Source organism: Rhipicephalus sanguineus, chromosome 8 (assembly GCF_013339695.2).
Source record: "Rhipicephalus sanguineus isolate Rsan-2018 chromosome 8, BIME_Rsan_1.4, whole genome shotgun sequence".
In the NCBI taxonomy this organism is placed as follows: Eukaryota; Metazoa; Arthropoda; class Arachnida; order Ixodida; family Ixodidae; genus Rhipicephalus; species Rhipicephalus sanguineus.
This window is the reverse complement of record NC_051183.1, coordinates 99,152,402-99,176,903: the sequence shown is the minus strand read 5'-3', so window position 1 is coordinate 99,176,903 and position 24,502 is coordinate 99,152,402. Positions and strand designations below refer to the sequence as shown.

Below are 24,502 nucleotides of genomic sequence, written 5' to 3'. Positions count from 1 at the left end.
ATGGTGGCATGCACAGTGTCAGCGCATGGTGTCACCAGGAATCAACAGCAACTCAACAGTACATAACAAGTAGATCACCAAGTCGGGCTAGTTGGTTGACGTTCATCGTAAAGGTTGTTTAACTATGCTAACAAACACAGACAAAGAAGAGGGAAGAAGTTCAACCTTCTTTAACTAAGTCAGGCAAGCGTGTGCTTGCCTGACTTACTACCTTCTTCCTTTCTTTCATACTTTCCATCACACAGCACAATGCTCCCTGCTCACTGTTTCTTTCCTCCACACTGGGCATTGTCCACGTGTTTAGCAGCACAACACTTCAGTTGCTACAGGCAACAACGACAACCATGCGTTCATATCCAGGCCACAATGAAATGTGGCACCGCGAAGTGACAAGTGACCTCGATAAAAGATCAGATTGCGATAGCAGAAACGGCTGATTGCTGGCGAGCCCACTGTCGAGAGAACATCAGTTATTGGAAAACGGTGCATACAAATACGCATGTGACCTGCGCATCTCCAAGGGCCTAATTTGTGTACACCCGTACTTCTGTACACTTGCGGGCGACGGGTTTTTTTTGCGGTCACACTATGTCACGAGTAAGAAGCATCTGCCAGAAGAAAGAAGACGACGACGAATCTGGCCAGATGTTCGAATCGGCACGAGCGCGTGCTTGGAAGAGTCTCGAGCGCTAGACACGTGAACAAGCCAACGACATTGTTAGGCCTAACGGGTATGGTAGTCAAGCCTCTGTGGATGGCGACCTCTGTGGACAGGCGACGGCTAACTCGTCCCACAAGATAGTTGAAGGCATCATAGATCACAACGGATAATGGAGGAGGTCGACGCTGACTGGACTTGAGCACAACGGGGTCAAAAGAATCAAGTAAGAGCAGTGCGATGAAGCAGGGATCTTGATGCTAGACTTATGAACCTATGTTAGCAGGAGATAGGACTGTGAGAAGGATTTATTGCTTAGATTGAAGAGATAGTTTGAGTTTGCTTATTGTTACTTGTCCTTTTTTTGTATATTTGTATATTTTTGGGGTGCCGTGGCTTTGTGTGATAAATGTGGTTTGCCATTAAGCGAGTCTTTGACGGAGTCTATTGCACGGGACCACTCGAATTCCTGACACACACACAACGCCAATTTGTGAGGCAATACAAGCTGCGCTTGAAAAACCTTTACAATGAGTACGTAACAACAACACCAATGCATATGGGAGTAAAGGCTGTGAGTTAGTACCTGTAGTCCGAGTACTCGTCGTCGCTGGTGGGCACTTCGACAGCGCCGAGGTTCTTCTGGGCGAGCTCCTCCTCCTCGAGCTCACTCGTGAGCAGCTCGTCCTCTGAGAGCAGCTCCAGCGTGTTCTCAAACTCTACCCGCTCGGGTGTGCTGTCCACGTCGACCAGGGTGGCCATCTCTTCGGCTGACAGCTGGCGCGGAGTCTTGTAAGTCTTGGGCTGTGCGTATGTGAATCCACAATTATTTTTACTGGCCATGGTTGTAAACTGCCAAGATATTAAATGATTTTATTACTTTATTCATTCTTAATACCCTCAAGGTATATATTAGTATGTTACAGAAGAGTAGAGCAAAAAAAAAAACAGCAATGAAAACATCAAATATGAAGCACATATGCGAGAATACATACATAGAAGCAACAAACGAAGAGGAATTTTAAGGGCTCGTTTTTCTTTGTTCGACACAACATTAATGAGAACTAACAGATAGTCAAGCCAAGGAAAGTATCGGTGATGTTATTTTAGTAATTGTGAATATAAATATGATAAAATGAAAGTGGACGAAAAGATAACTTGTCGCCGGCAGGGACCGAACCTGCAAACTCCACTAATACTAAAATAACATCGCTTAAAATTACATAAGTGGAAAAATCAGCGCGAACACGATGTCATGTTCACGCTGATTTTTCCAATTATGCATTGTATCCAACTAGCCCACCTCTCTACCTTACCCCTAAACATCCCCTAAACAATTACTAAAATAACATCCCCTATACCTTCCTTGGCTTGATTGTCTGCTAGTTCTCATTAATGTTGTGCCTAACAAAGAAAAACGCACCCTTAAAATTCCCCTTCATTTGTTCATTCATAGCAAGGGGGTGTGTAGCAACAGTATTCATTGAAGCAATGAGGCGGCACTGTGGCAGCCATATCTCATTCCTTCCAGCCCGTACACCAGTCCAGGCACAGTACGCACACTTCTCAAAGTCACCGAAGTTTAAGCATGCATGATCCCTACTAGCCTATGGCTACGAATCGAACCAGTGTTGCCTATTTACATATATTGTAGTCAGAAGAATACGTAATAAATAAAGAAAAAAGAAACATTACAAGACCTGTTAGTTACCAATGCTGAGGTCTGGTGCTAGTTTCTTAGTACTCTGTTTGCATCTTTTGAAGTGATGCTAAAGTTTATCACAGTCAACAGTGTTAGCATAAATTACATCCACATACTAGCGTTGCTAGCGTCTAAATACATTCACATGAAGCATTTAACGGTTTTATTCCACTATCATCAGACACAGAGCTACTTATGAAAGCATAAAGGACACAAGCAAAAAATCTGGCTGTCTGTCAGTGGTTCACCTGAAATGTTACGACACCGACATCAGTGCCTGCCGGAGGTGACCGGACTTCCTCCATCATTGTGGGATCCTCCATGCCCTCCCCGGCCCCTCCGTGAGGAGGTGACGGGCTCCGTCTCCGGTGTAGAGAGCTGTTGTCCTCTGCATTGGCCGGCTTGGCGGGCATCAACGACGGCGGTTCGGGATTGGCCGACAGGAACGCCTGCTTGCGTTTCATCATCTCCTGCCATCGCTGGCTTGGCCTCTCCATGCGGAAGTGCGCCGTGCAGTAGAACTTGCCTGTGTGCCAGTGTTCAAGCAAATGGCGGTCACACATTTGTGCATCGCCCTTTGCGTGACTAAACAAAATATGCAGACCAAAGCAAGTCCTGAGAGCTTTGCTGTGACAGACAGCAGCCATTTATAAGTTCAAATTAGAGCACACAGCAGAAGAAAATGAGGCGGGGGTGGGGGGGAGAAGGGATATCAGGCATAAATCAATTGAGCATGCATGTTTAGCAGGCAAGATGACACAGCACAATATCTTGCAATGCAAAGTGTTGTCTTTCGTTACATTTCACACCGCACATCTTGGCAACAAACTCATCCCATGCATGAACACTCATGCCTAGCCTAGGATGTTCCATACACTTTGCACACTGTCCACCAGGCATCGATAATTAGCAAGCGTATGTGTCCAATATGGAATTTGAGTTGCAGTGTCACATGTAGCTACCGTGACAAAAAATATTCATTCCATTACACTAGAGCCTGCAGCTAAGATGACACAAAGTGATAGATCACTCAACAAAATTTTCATATTCAACTGCTTCAGCGAAGTTCTGGACTGCTTGACACCCCATAAGGCTGTTTCTACCAAGTGGTACACTGATGCATGTACACATGTAACCTCACAGCACAAATGCACCAGCCTGTAGTCATTTCCAGGTGAAGGCATGTTGCACTGAATATCTGAAAAGGAAAGCCTACGTTTTTCTTCTGTGATCATAACTTTTTAGTGGCTGCGTGCTAGACAAGCGCTTATAGAACTCTTATATATGTTTCAATTACCGTGTCCGTACTGACATAGGCACTGGTGTAGACACTGATGCATTAAGTTGGCTAGGTCAGGGTAATGTTACAGTTCTGTTATGATGCAATTTCATTTCACACTTTGTCAGAAGCCCAAATGACATATAACCAGATTTATTTACTTATTTAACATGCCCTTAAGGTCTCAGAATCAATTTGGCCGACCTTGAGTGGTGGATGACCATAAAGAATTAGTATTGAGTGAAAAAAAAATTATGCCAAGTCTGTCGTAAAGGTATGCTAGAACAATTCAGCCAAAAACTGCATCAATTACAGTCTAGTCAACTTTTAATAAATGTACTGAAAGTGAGCTCTTGCACATGACAAACAGTTTGTTTCTCATCAACCAGAGCACCTAGCACAAAGCACACGAAATGTGTTCCCCTCGCTCGTAATGGATCGTTGCCACACCAGCCTGGTTAGAATGAATGGGAAGCGACACACCCAGGAAGCCTTGGCACCAAACACACTCAAGAGTTTGGTAGTAATCAGTTGTTAGGAACACACAGGAGAGGGCCATCCAGGATGTTTGGGGATACTTCTAACTTTGAAGTAGCCTACCTGGTGCAGCCGACGTTTCAGCACCTACAGCATCCTGAGGAACAGTTTGGCCGTCTGCATACATTCAACTTCCGTTTTTCTTTGCTGGCTTTTATGTAGCTTCAAGTTATGCTTGTTCTTTCATTACTTTTCAAAGTGGTTTTCAATGCAATGCATAGCGCATAGTAACTGGTGGCATCACTGGCAGCTGCCTTTTTCCTTATAATAGCGATTTAAATGGTGAATCTAGCTTCAACTAAACAATGAAGTTTGAAATTCCAATGGCACAATCAACGTGTCATATATTATGCTGCATTACTGTGCAATACATGTGTTGCGCTTGACCTTCCACACACACTGATATTCTGGACTTGACGGGAAAAGCTTAAATGCGTGAATACTTGGCAGCCCGAAATACTGAGCGTGTCAGAAAATGACTGACTTTATTCTAAAGGGGCAAGAAAGCTTGCTAATGTATTGCTGTGCGCACATATGTTTGCTTTTGACCTGGTCAGATGTTTAAACCATTTTTATGTTGTAGCTAAAATACATGAAGTACAGTCAACAGGTGCATGGAATTTATGTCCTGTGTTAACTTAAAGGGACACTAAACAGAAAAATGAATTTTCTTGTATTAGTAAATTGGAATTTCACGATGCCGAAAACACCACTCTTATCGCGAGAAGACGCTTGGTAAGCGAGAAAATTCACGAAAAGAAAACGTGGGTGGCAACACCACCTTGAAATTCCCGCATCAGATGCCATGATGCCGTAGATTATGACAGCGTAAGCTGGGTCATACGTAGTTCCTAATCGGTAAAAATGAAGTATGTTGTCCTCTGAGGGGGCCATAGGCTTAACATACCAAGTTTCAGGAAATTTTGTTGAGCCAATGTCGCCAAAATACGAAAAATACACTTTGAAATCCGTGACATCACGTTGAAAAATTTTAGAGTGAGACTTTGACCTTGATTTTATTCTCTGTTAATAAACGTATGATGATGAAATTAATGCCGTTAGAGTTCTCACAGTAAAATTCATCAATCTAAGTGGATTAATTGTTTCACTTTAGTGTCCCTTTGAACAGAGGGTAACCATGCTCCCATAGGCTCATAATTGTGGCTTCTTTCATGGCAGTCATAGCATGATGGTTCTCACACTAAACTGCCCCCAGTTGGTACAGACATTGATGGCCGACTGGGCACTACTTGAATGTGATTATTTTCAGTCATCATCAGCCTGTCTACGCCCACTGCAGGGCAAAGGCCTCTCCCATGTTCCACCAATCAACCCGGTCCTGTGCTTTCTGCTGCCACATTATACCTACAAACTTCTTAATCTCATCTACACACCTAATTTTCTGTCTCCCCCTCACGTGTTTGCCATCTCTTGGAATCCAGTCAGTTACCCTTAATGACCACCGGTTATCCTGCCGACGTGCTACGTGTCCGGCCCATATTATTTGCAGTGAGAAGGCTTAAAGTCACCTGGGATTGTGTTGCTGCGTAACACAAGGAGCAAATATACTGGACACATTCAACTTGCCTTGTTTACACAAACTACATGGGCAATTGTTACCGCATTTACTTGAGTCTAAGCCGAAGTTTTTTTCGAAAAAACGATGTGCGAAAGTGGGGGGGTCGGCTTAGATTCGAGTACCATGATTAAGTTTTTTTTTTTTTTGTCTGGCCTTGCTAATTTTGGGGGTCGGCCTACAATCGAGGGCGGCCTAGATTCGAGTAAATACGGTATCATGCTTGTGATGCGCTGTAGGTATACACGGACCACAACAAACAAGGAAACAACACAAGGTGATGCGCTACTGTTGTTTCCTGATTTTTTCTGGTCCCTGTATACCTACAGCGCATCACAAGCATGAAGACGTACCGACTAGCCCCTACTGCCGCCTTATTGGCAATTGTTACTTTTACGAAGACATTGTTGTATGCACAATACACAAGGTCTTTGTTAAGTCAGCATTGTGATTCAAAGTTGCTTCTGTACATCTTGGTAAGATTGACAAATGAAGAGATGACAATAAATTGCGAATTTAACTCAATGGAAGTGTGACTTTACATGGATGCTCATCAGAATTTTTCAGTTTACCAGACGTGATTAAAAATAAACCACTCCGCATATTATGCGACAAGGCCAAAAGGTACCTATGCAGTAAATAACAGCAGACTTGCACAATCCCTGTCACTAAGTAAACCGAGTCAACACGAGCAGAGGAACACACAAAAAGTCACTTCGATATAGACCTTTTGACAGGAGAGAAAAAACGCCGCCATGCTGGGCTGCACACGGGAGAACAAAGGCTGATGCGACAGCCTCGGCAGTGCATTTTTGGGGGGTCACACCTGTTTAGCGCAGCCCAAAGAGGATAATGGCAGCGCCCAGGGTGCCGACTGTGAAAAGGTCTATACAGGTCAACAAACAGGTGAATTACAGGTCTGGCCCTATCATATCACATTTGAAACTATAATGCCACTCACAGTTATGTCTCTATTATCTTACTGCACAGTTACTTTCTAGACATCCTGTACGCAGGAGCTATAACAATAATAACAATAACAGCAAGATATGAGCTACATCATTGGCATTCAGGTGAAAGCGAATAACGGTGCTCACCTTTGAAAGCAATGGTGCTGTCGTAGGCATAGTTACCCAGCCGAAGGCTGCACTGGCAGAACTCGCACCGAAAGCAGTTCCGATGAAAGAACAACCCCTCGGCACTTAACCTCTCCATGAGGTACACACGCTTGTGACAGAAGCAGCACATTTCACTCACTGAACCACCGACACCGCCGACACCACCGACACTGACAACACCATCACCACCACTATCCGTCAACTTGGCCGTCGTTGGCGTCGGTGCTGGCTGCTTCGAAGCCACTGCCGGCTTGGCTGGCGACACGGGTGGCTGCGTAATCGACGGCCTTTTGAGAGGGGGCGTTTTCGCCCCATCGGCGGAGTCACTTCGATATAGAACTACTGGCGGCGGAGGAGGCGGCCTCTTTTCCCGCAGACCCGTCTGGGCGTCGAGGACGTTGGCGATGTAGTCTGCCATGGCGGCCACCCGGTTCGATCCCCGCTTCCCGACGTCGAGCGATCCTTCCTTCAACTGCCGGTCCAGCCGCTGCAACCTCTCGTCGATGTGCGTGAACCGGGCACGGTCCGTCTCGGTCTCCTTTCCATCTGCCTTGAGACGCTCGTCCATGACGTTTCGCTTGCTCTGGAAGATGTCGCGGAGGATCTGCGGCTTCTCCGGCTCCACCTTGGGCTCCTTCTGCCGCTTCTGCTGCTGCCTGAGCCGCTCCTCGAGCATTTTGACATTCCACTCGTCCTTGCCGATGCGGCCGACCTTGGGCTCCCGCTTCTTGACGGGCAACGGCTTGCCGATGGAGTTGAGCTGCTCCTGGAGTTGGGCGACCGCCGTCTGCGGAATCTTGCCCGTTACCGAGCTGCTCTCGTCCTCCGTCGCGGAAGAGACGTGCCCGCTCCGGCGGCCCCGGCTTCCGCGGGACGACGGCCTGTAGTCGTTGCCGAGCTGTTCCTGGAGCGCCTGCATTCGTTTCCCAAACGACTCCTTATCCATGGCCGAGAGGATCTTGTGGTACTGCTCCAAAGTGGCCGCGTCGCCTCCGGCAACAATGTCTGCGACCCGGTCCCGGGCCCGCCGGCTTCTCGTGATGGAGACCCTGCTCCGGCGCTGGCCCTCGCTGCGGTCCTTGACCGGTTCGTGCTCGCTCGATGACTTTCGCTTGCTCGCCGGTTTCTGGGAGGAAGTGAGCTTGGCGAGCAGGTTTAGTGGCGAGGTGGGTGGTGGCTGGTTCTCCTCGATGAGCTTGCTGACTTTGTAAGCGGGTCGACCCTGGGGGATCTCCCGCCGGAACGTTTCGTAGATCTGGGAGATGTACGACACCATGGTCAGCTTGTCGGGCACGGCACAGTCAGCCATCTCCTGGCCGGTCATGACTGGCGGGATGCCATACTCGCGCTCCAGGATGTCAAAGGCCTGCAGAAAAGGGCAATGATTCGTAGCTTTGAACCCTATAACAAGCACCATTTTTTAATTAATGCTTTAATGCACTAGAGACGCTGTTAAGAGCAAATGCAGTGACTCAAGCGCTTTAGCAATACCACTTCTTGTGAACCAGTTTATAATTCCTTATGGTGGATACATAAAAACGCCGTGATTAACTGACACCCTCTGTTCCTGTAATCACTAAGGCTATCACATGAAAACTGTAAGCCGACGAAACACGTGCAGCACTCTTGTCAATCTTCCTTATGAGCAACGTCATCATACCAAATCTTCTTGCTATATGATGTCATCAAAGTTTGCTCTATTCTGTGTCATGATGTCAAGATCACAATAATGTGCGACATTAGGAGATCAATGTTATTAGAACACAATAGCGTGCAATATTGGGCTAGTTGGTTGACCTTCATGGTAAAAGCAGCACAAGAACATGGCCACACAACACAGGACAGGCACTGAACTTCAGCGCCCGAGTTCAGCACCCGAGTTCAGCGCCTGTCCTGTGTTGTTCTTCGTCTTGCGGTGCCATGTTTTTGCGCTGCTTTTATCATGGCTATTAGAGTGTTATTACCAAACTAAACCATTTTATAGGTTTTTCCTAATCTCCACAATTGCGGGATGCCATCTTTTTATGCGCGAGAAGCATGCATTTAGAGTTCCTGTAACTTCGACGTAACGCATCAGTATTCCTTTAAATGCAAACATTTGCCAAACTGACCTGCTGGTTGTTTGTAGCCACATCAGCAGTCGACAGCTCGTCTAGGTCGATGAGGTCCGGCCGATACCGGTGCAGGATAGCACACAGTGCCAAGCCGTCCTTCCAGGAGGAAGTCATGTTCTCAATCTTGATCTTACTGTACAGCGCCACTTGCCTCTGACACCACGAAAGAAGCGCGTCTGGATGGATGATGGAGTCTGCCACAAGAGTTGGTAATGAAAAAGAATGCAAATATACTGTCAGATTCGGGACCCTAGGACCAATGTACCGGCAAAACCCATATACTGTCATGTCTCGTCAATATGGACACTTCTGTTCCCCCCAAAAATTTCCATTATATGACTTGTTCATATTAACGAATCAAGGTCACAAACATTAAGAATAATCATACCAAAAAAAAAAAAGAACGCAGTTTATTCACTAAAAAAAATCGACAATATGTGGATTTGCCCTGATGCCTTCTTTTGTACTGTAGTGCCAAGAAAATGCAACACGGTGAATCTGTTGCTCGGCGTCACGAGTCACGGTGTTGCAGGATGTACACCACCCCGGTAAGTTCCTGTGCATAAAGGCGCGGAACTTTTTGCTTGGCTTCTGAAATTTTTCGCTTTTTAGACCTGCGTCAGCAATAACGTGACAAAAATGCCTGTTTTTACCCGTTTTGTCCCCAAAATAGTTGTCCACAGTCCGGACTGTGGGTTTCTGCATTAACGGGGCAGAATTGCATGGTGAGAGACCAGATGCTGGAAATTTGTTCCATATTGCAGGTTGTGCATATTAATGGGGTCCACATTAACGAGACATGACTGTACGACCACTGTCTATGTGGGACGTATATTTTATTACACTGCTATTACAGCAATTTTAGCGGAATGCAACAGTCACTCTGAAAACATTGTCACTGGGTCTTCAAGTGGGTCATATTTTCTTTTCTTTTATGTACTGTGCTAATTCATGCTGCAGTTATAGACCACCAACTTGCCCAGATAGCAACCCTTTTGTATGCACAACGATGGTGATGGCATTGTAAATGCACCTTCAATGACTGTAAAAGAACTTCAGTAAATGTTTAGTTGAAGTCAGCACTCTGTCCTGCCTCTTTCTTCTTCTCCTGTAAGTGCTGTCATCCTTATAAACTGTGCAGGAAATAAACTTATGTGTGTAGAAATGCAAAGATGAGTTATAAACAGGTTACTGCAAGACTAGGAGGCATGAGTTGACATTTAGCCTTATTAGTAGGGGTGTGCGAATATTTGAAATTTCGAATATTTTTCGAATAGTGCTTGCTATTCGATTCGATTCGCACTGGAATTTTACTGTTCGAACTATTCGAACTTCCCAATCACAAGTACAGTCAACGCCCAATTGAAAGTGACCCCTTCAGATTTTCAATAGGCTTCACCTCATCACACCCCGGTATTGCGGCAGAGCTGCCTTTCAAGCTCCGTTACAGTCGAATTTTGCTAAGACACAGTCAACGTCCGATCGAAAGTGGTCCCTAGATTTTTAATATGCTTCACCTCATCACACTCCCGTATTGCGGCGAAGCTGCCTTTCAAGCTCCGCTACGATCGCAAATGTATTAACTCAAGAAAACGTTGGTTCCAACATGGAAATGAAAGATGTGGCGAAGGTGGGAGCTCAGTTAATGCTGTTTTGGACCTGAAACTTGGGCAGGAAGTCCGAAGAATTGGAAGCCGAAGCTTTTTAGCATACAAAATTTCAGATGTCCTTAATACCGACGTCTACGAGACAGATTTGGAACTCTGGACTTAAGGGAGCGCACCCTTGTCCGCCACATCAGTTGGGCTTCCACAGAAGTTGAAAGAGGAGGAGAGGCTGAGGAAATGGCATCTCTGCCTATCACGTGTAAAGTGTTGTCGGCAGCACTTTGGTTGCACCAAATCATGTACATAAATAGAATTCAGCCTCTACATTGCCTCATTCTTGATAAGACAACTATGAAACACCACCCCGCCAGTGCTTCATCAACCTAGCGAAAAGAAACGCTTTCATGTTGCTATCTCATGAGAATATGCTTAGGAATCCTCTCCAACTTTTTTTTCTGCAATTTCGCTTCGAAGTATTCGAAAAATATTCGAGAAATATTCGAAAAATATTCGAGAAATATTCGAAAAATATTCTATTCGATTCGCACTCACACTTTAATATTCGAATTCGCTTCGCACCTAAAATTTTGCTATTCGCACAGCTCTACTTATTAGTGCATCATTTTTATTTGTGCTTAGCGCAGAAACCTTTTGGTACACAGACATGAGAAGGGGCATGCATGAGCGCTACTTCTGCACAGTGTTTTATTTTGTTCTGGATCACAATTTTTATGCCACTTGAACACGCACAAACAAGTAGACATCACAATATCACGATTACTTTATCATTGTTAAAGGAGTACTGACACGAATATCTTCAGTTGTCGTTTTTCTGCGTCAAGTAAAAGGTCAAGCCCTCAAGAGCCTAGAAAAGGTGGTGCTAAGCGTGAGTGTTTGATGTTTGACATTTTGACCGCACAAAAAGACGAGGACAGAGGGAGGTACGACGACACGGGCGGTAAACTTTCAACTCATTTTATTCAGTGAAAGACGTAGCAATATATAGCGAGTTTTGACATGCGCAGACACAGTTACGTCCGCTCATCAGTCTAGTGGGGCAGCCACCTGTCCAAGAAAGACATTTCCGATTGAAATAATCTGATAGAGGTGTCACTGACACAATCATCATTTTTCTTTCTAATAAAGTAAGCTTCTAATAGCTCTCGAGCTTTTTGATCTTGGCTTCTGCCCAGAATCTTTATCCCTTGAAACCGTGGTTCACACGTGCAGTCTTTACAGTGCGCAGGCAGGTGCGCGAAAACGTCTCCTTTCTTTAACTTTTGCTCGTGTTCCCTGGCTCGATCATTTAGGCACCGCCCCGTCTGCCCTATGTAGGACTTGCATCACGTCAGGGGGATTTCGTACACGACTCCTGTAGAGCACTTCGCGTACGGCTTTGCATGGTTTTTTCCGCAGCCGAGACTTCTTTTAGGTTCACTGGAGGTACGGGGGCAGAGCCGCGCCAGCTTGAATGGCGCCGAAAAAACAAGGGGGACACCATACCATAAATGCAGGATGCATTTCACAATCAGATTTCCCGTCTCAAGACGGCTGGGTTCCCTGACTCGATGGTGACGCCAGTGGTGGAAACACTTCTGCAGAAGGTGAAAGGTTCGAGGAGGGAGGCAAGGACGAGGACGACTCCTCTTACCGTAAGACCTGAAGTGGTGCCTTATATACACAAGGTCAGCCACAACCTAAGGAAGGTAGCAGGCAGGTATGGTGTCCCCCTTGTTTTTTCGGCGCCATTCAAGCTGGCGCGGCTCTGCCCCCGTACCTCCAGTGAACCTAAAAGAAGTCTCGGCTGCGGTAAAAACCATGCAAAGCCGTACGCGAAGTGCTCTACAGGAGTCGTGTACGAAATCCCCCTGACGTGCGGCAAGTCCTACATAGGGCAGACGGGGCGGTGCCTAAATGATCGAGCCAGGGAACACGAGCAAAAGTTAAAGAAAGGAGACGTTTTCGCGCACCTGCCTGCGCACTGTAAAGACTGCACGTGTGAACCACGGTTTCAAGGGATAAAGATTCTGGGCAGAAGCCAAGATCAAAAAGCTCGAGAGCTATTAGAAGCTTACTTTATTAGAAAGAAAAATGATGATTGTGTCAGTGACACCTCTATCAGATTATTTCAATCGGAAATGTCTTTCTTGGACAGGTGGCTGCCCCACTAGACTGATGAGCGGACGTAACTGTGTCTGCGCATGTCAAAACTCGCTATATATTGCTACGTCTTTCACTGAATAAAATGAGTTGAAAGTTTACCGCCCGTGTCGTCGTACCTCCCTCTGTCCTCGTCTTTTTGTGCGGTCAAAATGTCAAACAGTAAGCACCAACTAGGCCAAACGCAAGTTCTCCTAAGCGTGAGTGCGCCCTGAAAAAGTAATTTCAGCATATTTGTATAAGCTAGTTTCGGTTCCTACTGTACCCTGATGTCACAACACAGTATGAGCTTCTCGTCACGCGTTCGCACAATATATAGTGACATTTCCACGACCGCTCCACACCGTGGCTCCGTCGGTGACGCACAAGCGGCCATCTTGGAAGTTTTGGTACCTAACGTCATCACAACTAGCCAGAGTGCTGCGTGAAGTCACCAGAATTTGTACTGTAGCCTGACGTCAAGCTAATGTCGATATCAGTAGGTGTGCCATGGAAAAATTCACTGTGATATCAAATTAAAATATCTTATCAAATTAAAATATCTATATCTTATTTGTATGGCAGAGTAAACTCGCCTTTGAAAAAAGGTGTCAGTACCCTTTTAATACTGGAGGTGTGCTAACCCAATTTCAGTCTAGCATGTCAGAAGTTGTGGACGCCATGACAAATCAAGAATCCATCTGCCAAAAGATCTTGCGCTAAATATTTTAAGAGAAATTGAGGTTGCCATTAGAGATCTCTGCGACTGCTTGAGTGATGACCAACCTCTACGCCGCCGCTTGCGCTGCATGTCGGTGAGTAGCCGTGGACCCGGTGGTGGAAGCTTGATTTCAGTGTCGGTGCGACACAGGGGTCGCACCTGCGACGGCAGCACCGTCTGCAGGTTCAGGTTCGGGTACCGCGAGCTCGGGTTGAGGCTGTACTCGGCCATGTCCTTGCTCAGGTTCTCGGGTGTCGTTTGCGCCAAGAGCCGGTAGATAGATTCCCGCTCGGCGAGAACCTGAGAAACAAAAGAAAGGAGAGTTTGCAAAGCAACGTGAATTCGTGTCTTGGGAAAGCGAAGCAGAATCTTGACCATAAAGCTGGCGTTAAATAAAGAACAAACAAATAAAATGTTTGCTTTCTAACAAAAACATTGCGGAATAAAAGAAACACTGACCAAACACCTGCAGTTAAGTCATAAAACAAGTTGAATTTTTCCTCACACAGGAAAAATTAAAAGCACTCTATCTCCCACAGACTAATATGGATAGCACACTGGCCACATAGTTGTGCATAAAAAAATAAAAAAGATGTTTTGAATTCAACACACAAGGGTTTAGTTTCACTGACCAGAAAGAATTGTGGAAAGGAGGCACAAAGATTCTGGAACAGAGAGGCCCCAAAAATATCAAATTTCAAGTGAGTTTTGACTGCCTTATCCACCGATACTCATGCTAGGTATCTTTGGTTGCAGAAGCCGTATTCACCTTTTGTTCGCGTATGGCTTACAATTTAGAAATTTCATAGCTACAGTCATAGAAAAAAAGAAAGAAAGGACATTTTTGCAGCCTTTACTAAGCATACACTAAAGCAACCATGTTTACTGTGAGCTCCAACGTGCGATCACAACCTGCCCAAACCTTGGCCAAATGTTTCCCAATATACCGGGTGTCCCAGCTATCTTTAGCCAAGAGTTAAAAAATACTATATTAGAGGCAGGCGAGTGAAATCAGTCGCAAATTGCTGACAGCCACCTTGCGCACTACAGACAAATTTTTGGTTTGTAATTAACTAATTTGTTAATTAGGATGATTAAACAAAATTGCTAAATATTGACTTTAGGCGAGAAATGCTGCTTGCAAACTTCGAGAGCGTCTTCAGAAACCCCAATTGCATCATTTGCGGTAAAGAAAGTGTCACGTATACCATTTTTTCCAAGCTGCAAAGAAAGCCCGCGAAATACAAAAAAGAACCACGTGACTAGCGCGCGCGCGCGCCGCGAGAATGCTGCCCTCAGCCGTGGTTTGAGCGAACGAAATCAGCTGCGGCCGCGACTCGCCGCTCCGTTGCAGCGGTAGGCCGATAAGTTAAAGGTGGTTTCTTGGCCCGCGCTTGCTACAACTTGAATCGTCACGCGCGCCAACTGGCTGGCAACGGGCCGAGGAACCACCTTTAACTTATCGGCCTACCGCTGCAACGGAGCCGGCGAGTCGCGGCCGCAGCTGATTTCGTTCGCTCAAACCACGGCTGAGGGCAGCATTCTCGCGGCGCGCGCGCGCGCTAGTCACGTGGTTCTTTTTGTATTTCGCGGGCTTTCTTTGCAGCTTGGAAAAAATGGTATACGTGACACTTTCTTTACCGCAAATGATGCAATTGGGGTTTCTGAAGACGCTCTCGAAGTTTGCAAGCAGCATTTCTCGCCTAAAGTCAATATTTAGCAATTTTGTTTAATCATCCTAATTAACAAATTAGTTAATTACAAACCAAAAATTTGTCTGTAGTGCGCAAGGTGGCTGTCAGCAATTTGCGACTGATTTCACTCGCCTGCCTCTAATATAGTATTTTTTAACTCTTGGCTAAAGATAGCTGGGACACCCGGTATATCTCATAATATTTTCAAGCCACCATAAACTGAAATGCTTCACTGTGAAATGCTTTCCGGACCACTAGCTCTTGCAATTTCCTGATGGCGGTGGTTCACAAGTTTTGAAAACACTGCAGGATGCTCCAACAAAGTTTTTACGTTTTATCATCTGAGACGATAAACATTTAGATCTCAAACGGTGAATTCAGTGAACTCTGCACCAGCAGCCACGCATACCATTTTTCTTGTACTCCAGTGATTTCACAACCCATCATCTTGTTTTCTTCTCCCCCATAGTAAGCAAATATGCCTCACTAGACTTTCAACATGTTGTTCTATACAGCATAAAAAACGCTAGGCCTGCGCAGAAATCACAGCACAGTCACAGCGAAAGCTGGAAGAGCAGCATTTCTAGAGCACGTTGTAAGCTTTCTTGGGGCTACAATACAAGTACACTAGAAAGGTACCCACTACGCCATAAATCACAATTTTTGGGAAGTTGGGAAGCACCTACTAAGCCAATATTCGTCATTCTGCGGAGAAGCGAGGCACCAGCTACACGTCTGTAAGGCATTATGTGCACATTGTTGAAGCGACGACTGATGACGATGAAGAATTATGGCTCAGCCCTTTGTAATGGGTTGGAAGCTTTAAACGGCCCACCAGCTATGTAATTTGCATTGGGTGACGCCCGGTCGCTATTTCCCTCTCCCGTCATGCTGTATAACATACGTTGACGTGGGAGAGAGACGGGGGAGGGTGAAGAACTTTACTGAGACCCCGAGGAAATGGATCATGCGCTTATGGCCTTCCTTGGCAACCAATACAAGTGCATTTGCGAGGAACCCACTACGCTATAAATCATTGTAATTTTTTAGATGTAGGGCAGCAGGCACTGTGTCATTTTTCGTCATTTTACGGAGAGCCGTGGTACCTGCTAAACGCATGTAAGGCATTATGCGCACTTTGTTGATGCTGTGCCTGATGACGATGAAGAATTATGGCGAAGCCCTTTGTAATGGGTTGGAAGCATTGAACAACCTACTCGTTGCGCAATTCGCATTGTGCGACGCCTGGTTACAGAATTCGCGTTGTGCGACGCTTGGTGCTTATTTTACTCTTCTACCACACTATATTGCATATGCTAATGTGGTTCCTTCTCGACATGAAGCCTGCATAGGACCTTTTTGCAAAACAGTTTCAAGCACCGGCATGGCTCAGAGGTTGAATACTGGGCTCCCACGCAGAGGGCCCAGGTTCGAACCTCGTTCCATCCTGGAATTTTTTTCCTTTTTCGTTTTTTTTTTTTCTTATTTTGAGCGATACTGGTTACGGACACTAGCAGCGGCGGACAACTACGGAGCCAAAAACGGCCGGTGAAATGATCTCATAACAGCTTTTGCTGTAAAACCAATGAGCTGTTGCCACAGAAGTGTAGCCTTGCGAGAGAATGTGTGGAATTTTAAGCATTTTATTGCCAACAGAGAAAGTCTGCACTAGAGGCAAACAACGTGCACACATTAGGAAAAAGAAAATCAGGCTTGCAGACACACCACAGGACAAAAAGGTCCACGTCTGTACACCCAACTCTTCTGTCCAACACAAATCCCTGCCACTACGTTATCAAAAGTTTTTCAGCGTACACACAACAAACAAGGACGTGAGGAAAGAAGAGAAACAAGCCCTCCTCACATCCTTGCTTGTTGTGCACGCGCTGAGGAACTTTCTGTAATGGATTCATATCAACATGCCCAGTTTTCTATACATTGACTTTACCAATTAGACCAAGGGTCTCAAACATGCGGCCTGCAACCTGCACATGATTGTATTCGTCCCACATTGTTATTTTCTCATTAAGTATGTTCGTGAGCTACACAGAAATGACTGGTCAAAGCACTGTTTTCGTGAGGCACCCCCTGCGGTCGCTATGTGTCGATACGTATCCGTGAAACAACTCGGTATTTCAGAATTAATTGGCACCCAGATTTTAGTTATCTTGGAGATTGGTGTCGACATGTTGTTGGAATCCTTGCGCCAAATCTCCTTCAGGAATGACCCGTATATGTGATGTGAGAAAGGTTTTCTTTCTAATTGAAATTATTGCTGACAATCTGTATAAACCACAACCCCACCCTCCCCGCCCCCTTGCTCCTACCTTCTTCACTGTCCCAGCCCTTGCAGGATTAAACTGCATGACTGTGGCCCACTGGCTCAGGTGAGTTTGAGACCCCTGAATTAGAACAACTTTCCTGTTGTTCCAGGCAACACTCACGCGCATAACAAGCTAGCGTTAAGCACAAGAACTTTTCGACAAAAGGACAGTACAGGTACAGGCACTATGTACCCGTATTGTCTGCTTGTCAAAAAAGTTTTGTCCTTAATGCTGGTGGCTTATGGAGTACCAACAAGCTCGAATCCACACGTTGTTGAGTTACACTTACGTGCAGTGGAGAATCCCTATTGGCCGCCCACGAACGAATCATCCAGGCAGCGTCCAGGGAGCTCAGGAAGCCCCGAGCACAACCCGATCCCGTGGGCCAGAAAGGCTGAGGGCAAGACAGAAAACAAGCCTAGGTGTCACCAGTGTACTCAGACAATTCAAGGACCAAAGAGACCTTGCAAGTCTCACGCACAGTGGGAAGTGATGTGATGAAAGCTTTAGTGTCACAAATTAGCGTGTTATACAGCGCGCGCGCGGCCACTTTCAAGCAGCTGCGCGACAGAACGGCGCGAGTCGCGCGCCCAAGAAGCGCGAAAGACGAAAAAACAAGCATCAAAAGACGCCGGCGCGCCGCATTCTCCTCACCCACTCGAGCCAGACACAGTCAACACGATCGAACGCCCGGCAAAGCCTGGATCTTTCTAGAAGGAAAGGGTGACGCATCCGCGAGCGATGCCGCCGCGATCCGAACATACGAGAAAGCTCTCGCCCTTTCTCTGGCCTTAGCTCTATTGCACGCCGAAGAACCCTCGCGAGGCTTCTGGAAACCGGGGGAGAAGGGATAAAAGCGTGCAAGCGACGGCGGTCAGTAAAGACAGTCAGCGAAGGAGTGAGCGAGTCAGTCGGCCCGGTGATGGTGAAGTTAAGCGAAGTGTGGCTCCGTTAGCCAAAGAAGACGTGTTTATGATGGTGTGCGGTCAGTCGGTCGTGGATCTGGAAGAATCCGATGACGACGCTGTGTGAGCCGTGACAAGTCACGACGACGGTTGAGCTACGACGATCAACGCTGGAGCTGGCGTGAGTGTTTCCTTGAAGAGAAGCATTCGATTACCGTCCAAGTATTGTGGACTGGATACGCCATTATCTATTCAGGACTTTAACTGTCGTTGAATAGTGGTAATGCATGCGATTGCATTCGTAGCGTGTGATCTGTTCGTTTAGCTCCCGTTGTGTAAACACCATCTGAGTATTATTGTGAAGCTGTAACTGGTACCAGCCGAGTGTGCATGTGTTTGTATTATTTGTATTGCCTTAACTGAGAATATATTTCGTTTTCGTTTGTGTTATCGACTCTCGGCTCTGACTCGGTCTTTGGACCACAACCGGCGTTCGCTGGCGCACCAAAGGACCAACTCTAAATTGTCCGCGCTTTCGTGGTGCGTTTTCGGAGGGCCGTGACACCAGCCCTTAGAATCCGCCCGGCGATTGCCAACCCGATTAACGGGACAAGGGACATTTAGTGAGCCGGCAGGATTGTTCTTCACGTCTTGAACAAATGAACTTTCTCAACATTAACATACCAGGACAATATGTCAAGGTCTACGTCATGGGTTCTCAAACTGGGTTCTGAGGGTGAGACAGAAAACAAGCCTAGGTGTCAGCAGTGTACTCAGACACTTCAAGGAACAAACAGACCTTACAAGTCTCACGCACAGTGGGAATGGATGTGATGAAAGCTTTAGTGAGCCGGCAGGATTGTTCTTCACGTCTTGAACAAATGAACTTTCTCAATATTAACATACCAGGACAATATGTCAAGGTCTACGTCATGGGTTCTCAAACTGGGTTCTGCGGAGTGAAAGGCGCTTTAGGGTTTCGTGAGCGGTCAGAATGAATGCAGCCTGCTCTTGTTTTGCCCCCATTAGGACCTAATTTACTTACTCAGACAAGAAAAATTTGTGTTGGATTTTGCATTTAACGAAGCCATCACACGCCGTATCCACACATCAGGAGTCTGCAAGGTATCGAGAGCCCCGGGGGTAGCGGCACTAAAGACTCGACGTCTAGTGCACGCCATGAAACTTGCGCGATTTGCGGAGCCGCAGTGACAGAGCGTGCGGGTCACTGGTAATTCCTGCTTGTGAGTGCATTTTGTAACACATGCATGGGAGTCGGTTCGGTAGTTATGCAAGTCGACATATGGAAGGTGATATTGGGTGTTAAACCAGTTCAGACGACATTAATGGGCACCCCTATTCTTCATTCAAGGCTCATGACGCACTGGTGTTCACGTGGCTCAGTTTTTATACAGGCTGATTTGCTACAGTGCTATCTCTGTTTTGTAATCAAAACGCACAACAGGTGCTTTCATATGTGCAAGAGGCGTGGCTTCTTACCGGCTGAGGGCTACACGAACATTCAGGCTTAGCCTTACAACCACTGTAACGGTCAACGGCCATTTCGCAGAGCAGCTGGCATGCCTTCTTTTTTTTGTTTTGCAAAAAAAAAAATAAGCAGGCTTCTGTACATCTGGTACTTTGTTTGCAGGAACACAGTGCTTACAGCACGCAGTGCCTGCAGCATGCAGTGTATGGTCAGTGGACACTTTATGCAACTTGTAGGAGTGGGGGGGGGGGGGTAGGGAGTTGCAGAGGAATAGCAAGTCCCTATGTATTATAGGGAGTTCCAGACCAAAAGCAACGACCTTGGATATTAAAGATAACAGGCCAATGCAAGAGTCGAGAAGCGCCATCACCTACCGCCTTTCCCGGCCACATTTAATTGTATTCATACTCAAGAAAAAGTTAGGGGTTGCATGGCACTCTGGAAAAGCCGTTGGGGTTCCCCAAGGCGAGAAAGATTGAGAACCCCAGGCCTACTTCCTTTGAAAGCGGGCTGCTAACAACGTACAATTTGTTTTGTTCACACATAACAGATCGTTTCTGTAGACAGGTTTGTGTTTGCTGGGACAACTGGTACAGCCTAAGGTACAGTCTAACTGGTACGGTCTAAAAGCTTTAAATACACTACTTAGTGGTCTCACATTCCCATAAGCAGCAAGCAATTACATTTTTACCACCACTACTATTACAAGTTGTACTTCCCAAGTCCAACAATGACATATTTTCAGAGGAGTTAGAAAATGTGAAATAGTCCCCTGGCTTGTACGCACAAAAAGGCATCATAATCATCATCAGCCTGACTGCGCCCACTGCAGGGCAAGGGCCTCTCCCGTGTGTCGCCAATCAACCCGGTCCTGTGCTTGCTGCGGCCACGTCGTACCCGCAAGCTTCTTGATCTCATCTACCCACCTCGCTTCCTGCCTCCCCCTCGTGCGTTTGCCTTCTCTTGCAATCCAGTCGGTTACTCACGAAAAGGCACCAGGCTTTATTTAAGAAGGCAAGGTTTTCGTGCTTTAACGCCACTCTAGTTGCTTAGTCCTTTGAACAGTGAATGACAGTCCTAAACCAGCATTTCAACAACTCGCGCATCACAACTACACTCAAACCTCATTATCACAAAGTCACAGCTGTCAGGATAATAACTTCGTTATATCCGAAAATTCGTTATAACCGTTTATTTGTAACACTGTATCTATGACAAGACTATTCTTCATTTACTTCGTTATAACCGATAATTCGTTATATCCGGGTTCGTTATATCGAGGTTTTAGTGTACTGCCATTGATGACCGCGGTAGAAACAGCGTGCACAAACCTCCAGAAGACTGTCACCGACGAGCCCCTGAAGCAACCAGTGGCCGTGCCGTTCGAGAAGGCGACTAGCATTGTCTGCAGCATACATGGAGGTGAAGTCGAACATGGCCACGTCCGGCTGACCGTAGTGGTTGACGGCGAATTCCAGGCATGGCAGAGCGTAGCCCGTGCCAAAGTCGGCAGCGTCCCTTGCGTACTCCTTGAGGGCGCTCCGGTCTACGTTGTCGGGCGACAGTAGCCGCGCCGTGTCGCTGTAGTCCTGTTGATGTCACCATATTTAACTCACGAATGTTCAACATACTATTACTTTCGTTTGAGTGCGTTTACAACGTCCATTCTTGTTTTACTGCATACAATTATCCTTCCAGATTATAGTGATATGCAGATTTACATTGTGACTTTCTCAGTTTAGGAGAAATCTTGCTCCCAATAATTCACCATCCAATGTTTTAAATTCTGGAAACTACATATTGTAAAAGAAAAAAAAAAACTGCACATTAGAAATGAGTGCACAAACATATGCAAACTCATCAAGGTTCATCAAAATCAGAATTGACGAATCTTGATGAAATTGATGAAACTCAGAATTTAAAAAAAAAGGCTTAGTCGCGACAATGACCCTTCACTCAAATTCCCACATTTTATCCCTAAACACTGCACTGTGCAACATGGCTCTGGCTCTTTCCCTTTCTATATCTCTCAGCACACGCGTGCATTGAACGCACAGATTGTCGATGCAAGTCCCGCCCTCTCGCGCTCTCTCACGTAACCAATATCGACTTATCCGGCACTCTCACTGCAGATCAACAACAGACGTGACTTCATCAAGACAACAAGGACGGATTGAGAAAAGAAAAAAAATGGGTTATCTCACGTTGATGATGACTCCCCGTTCCAGCAGGCTCTGCTTCTTGGCAGTCATGACGAAGTAGTGCGTGTCATCCTTATAATACACAATGTTCTCCAAGTCGATGCCTGTGCTCTCTTTCATATCCTGCAAGGTCAGAAAAACGAACGCGAACATGAGTTTCGCCACAAAGCTGCCCAGTTAAGTGAAGCTGGGTGCTTCACTATCCACTACGTGAGCTACGAAAGCGCAAGTGTCCATTCACCTGAAAGAATCTCTGGTTGAAAATGAAGGCCACCCCTGAGATTTCCTGTACACGTGCTTCCTCCAGAGTGTGCCGGTTCATGAAGTTGGCGGTGATGGCGATGGCTAGCTTGCCCCGGAACTCCCTCCGGTTGAACCCTGTTGACGAAAGTGGACAGTCCCTTAAAAAATTTTAGTCTTTAGAACTTTAGTCTCACAGAAGTTTTCTCAAATAAAAATCTTTTTGTTACAGCAAAACTGTCTTAGCCTACTTTGTGCCATCGCTATTGTCATCGTAGTAGTACACTCAAACCTCATTATAACAAAGTCTCATCTGCCACAAAAATAACTTCGTTATATCCGAAAATTCGTTATAAACGTTTATTTGTAACACTGTAGCTGTGACAAGACTATTCTTCATTTACTGGTTTGTTGTAATGAGGTTATACTGGTTGTATACGAGTCATGCAGGCCACGTGACCACAAGGGGGAGTGAATAAAGAAACAAATAAAATGAAATGAGGATGATAAATGATGATGATGATCATTTTGGGAAAACAATTCACACTTTCCTTAGAGACTTACATTAGTTGTAGTAAACCAAGGCAGAGGACCTGGACATGCAAGAGGGTCCCGTAGGCAACAGGGAGCACACACTTGGCAGAGTTCCGGCTGTACCAACAGCGAACCACGTAATGCGAGGCGTTTGCTGGAATGCCACTGCCTAAGCCAGCAGGTCATGTGATCTCGCTTTGCCCAATCAAGTGTAAGCACACATATTTCAAATCAAGCGCCGCATTTTTGACACGATGTGATGTTGTTAGCCAATCAAGTACACTCGTGTGCTTACAACTTCACTGTTCGAAGGTTTTCACGGTGTAGAACTGGGTGAAATTTGTAAGACTCATAAAAGATTTTAAAAATTTAGAGCCCTTCCAACTGTTTGTGTAAAGCATTTGGCTTCACTCGCCCGATTATCCTCAGTAGCATTGGCTCGATCGTGATGCGCACACTTGTACTTCTGAGCACGCCGATGTTCCTCATACTGCTGCTGCTCCTCTTTGGAACGTACGACATAGTCCGACCCATGACGAGTCCAAAGAGCAACTGAACGTGACACTAGAGCGATCTCTTATGTCACAACACAACGGACAAACGCAACTGGTTGACGAGATGTATCGGAGAAAGACAATGACGTTTTATAAAAGATGGCTACGCTAATTGCGGCCTGAGTACTAGCATGGACGTGCTCTTGTGGCTGCCAGTGTGAGTTAGATCATGTAATGAAGAAACAAAAACTAAAGTCCTGCGAAAAGTGCAGCGTATTGCATGCTTTTTACAAGCATAAGTATGAAAACACCGCCTACCCGGCGTTTCATATGATGCCACAAGATGGGGCAACGTGTCTGTCTGAATGCAGCTGCCTTGAAGTCAGTGTCACCTCCCCCAGGAGCAGGGGGGTGACACCCTTTGTCAAGGTGAGCGCCATATTGGGCCAAAGCCATTGACACCGGCGCCACCTCTTCTTAGGGTGACGTGCAAACATGGTGGTAGACACGCACGTGAAACTGGAGAAATAAAACGAACTCGGACGTTATATTCAAGGTGTCTGCCATAGCGCGCGTCTGTGTGCTCCGACCCAACATGGCGGTTCTGTCGGAGTTCTTGCCACCCTAAATCTTGCCTACATGAGTACTCCTTGATATTAGCACTAGAGAACTTCGCTGTAAAAAGATCAGCCTCATTTTGTAAAACTTACTGGAAAGTCACGAGAGGGTTAGCAGGTATGTACTGTGTTAGCTCACCTCGCATGCAACCCTCTGCCAAAAAAAAAAAGGACGGCCTTATTACTACTTACCCTTGAGCGTGTTTCGTTTTCCGTCCGCCCCGATCAGCACGTCAAACTCGTACTGTGACGCAGGATGATCGGCAGGCAGTACTTGAGCACGCCACCCAATTTCTGAAAGGAAGTGGGCAGTCATTCCAATCACTTGACGATAGCAATGTTGTCAGTGAAAAAAAAGGAAAAGGAGTGCAAGGAACAAAGAGCAAATTCAGTGCCACAAATTTCCAGAGTTTAACTAAAAAAATTAGTGCTTGCATTAAGCGACATTGGCAAGAACCTTAGAAATCATACAAGAAATGTCACGAGAAAGAAACATCGACACTTGTTTTAAAACATAAACAAAAACTCGTACGAGTACCAACATGGCTCGCTG

At 46.0% G+C, this 24,502-nt stretch overlaps 1 protein-coding gene across 1 annotated transcript in view; it reads right to left on the bottom strand.

Moving 5' to 3' along the window:
• The window catches only part of LOC119403408 (F-actin-monooxygenase MICAL3-like), a 152,537-nt gene that overhangs the window by 96,392 nt on the left and 31,643 nt on the right, over nt 1-24,502 (bottom strand). The window contains 11 exon segments of the mRNA XM_049418315.1: nt 1,245-1,462; nt 2,609-2,886; nt 4,240-4,293; nt 6,850-8,236; nt 8,982-9,178; nt 13,517-13,751; nt 17,759-17,863; nt 21,195-21,452; nt 22,068-22,187; nt 22,306-22,442; nt 24,142-24,243. Coding sequence (XP_049274272.1) covers nt 1,245-1,462; nt 2,609-2,886; nt 4,240-4,293; nt 6,850-8,236; nt 8,982-9,178; nt 13,517-13,751; nt 17,759-17,863; nt 21,195-21,452; nt 22,068-22,187; nt 22,306-22,442; nt 24,142-24,243 — 3,091 coding nt within the window.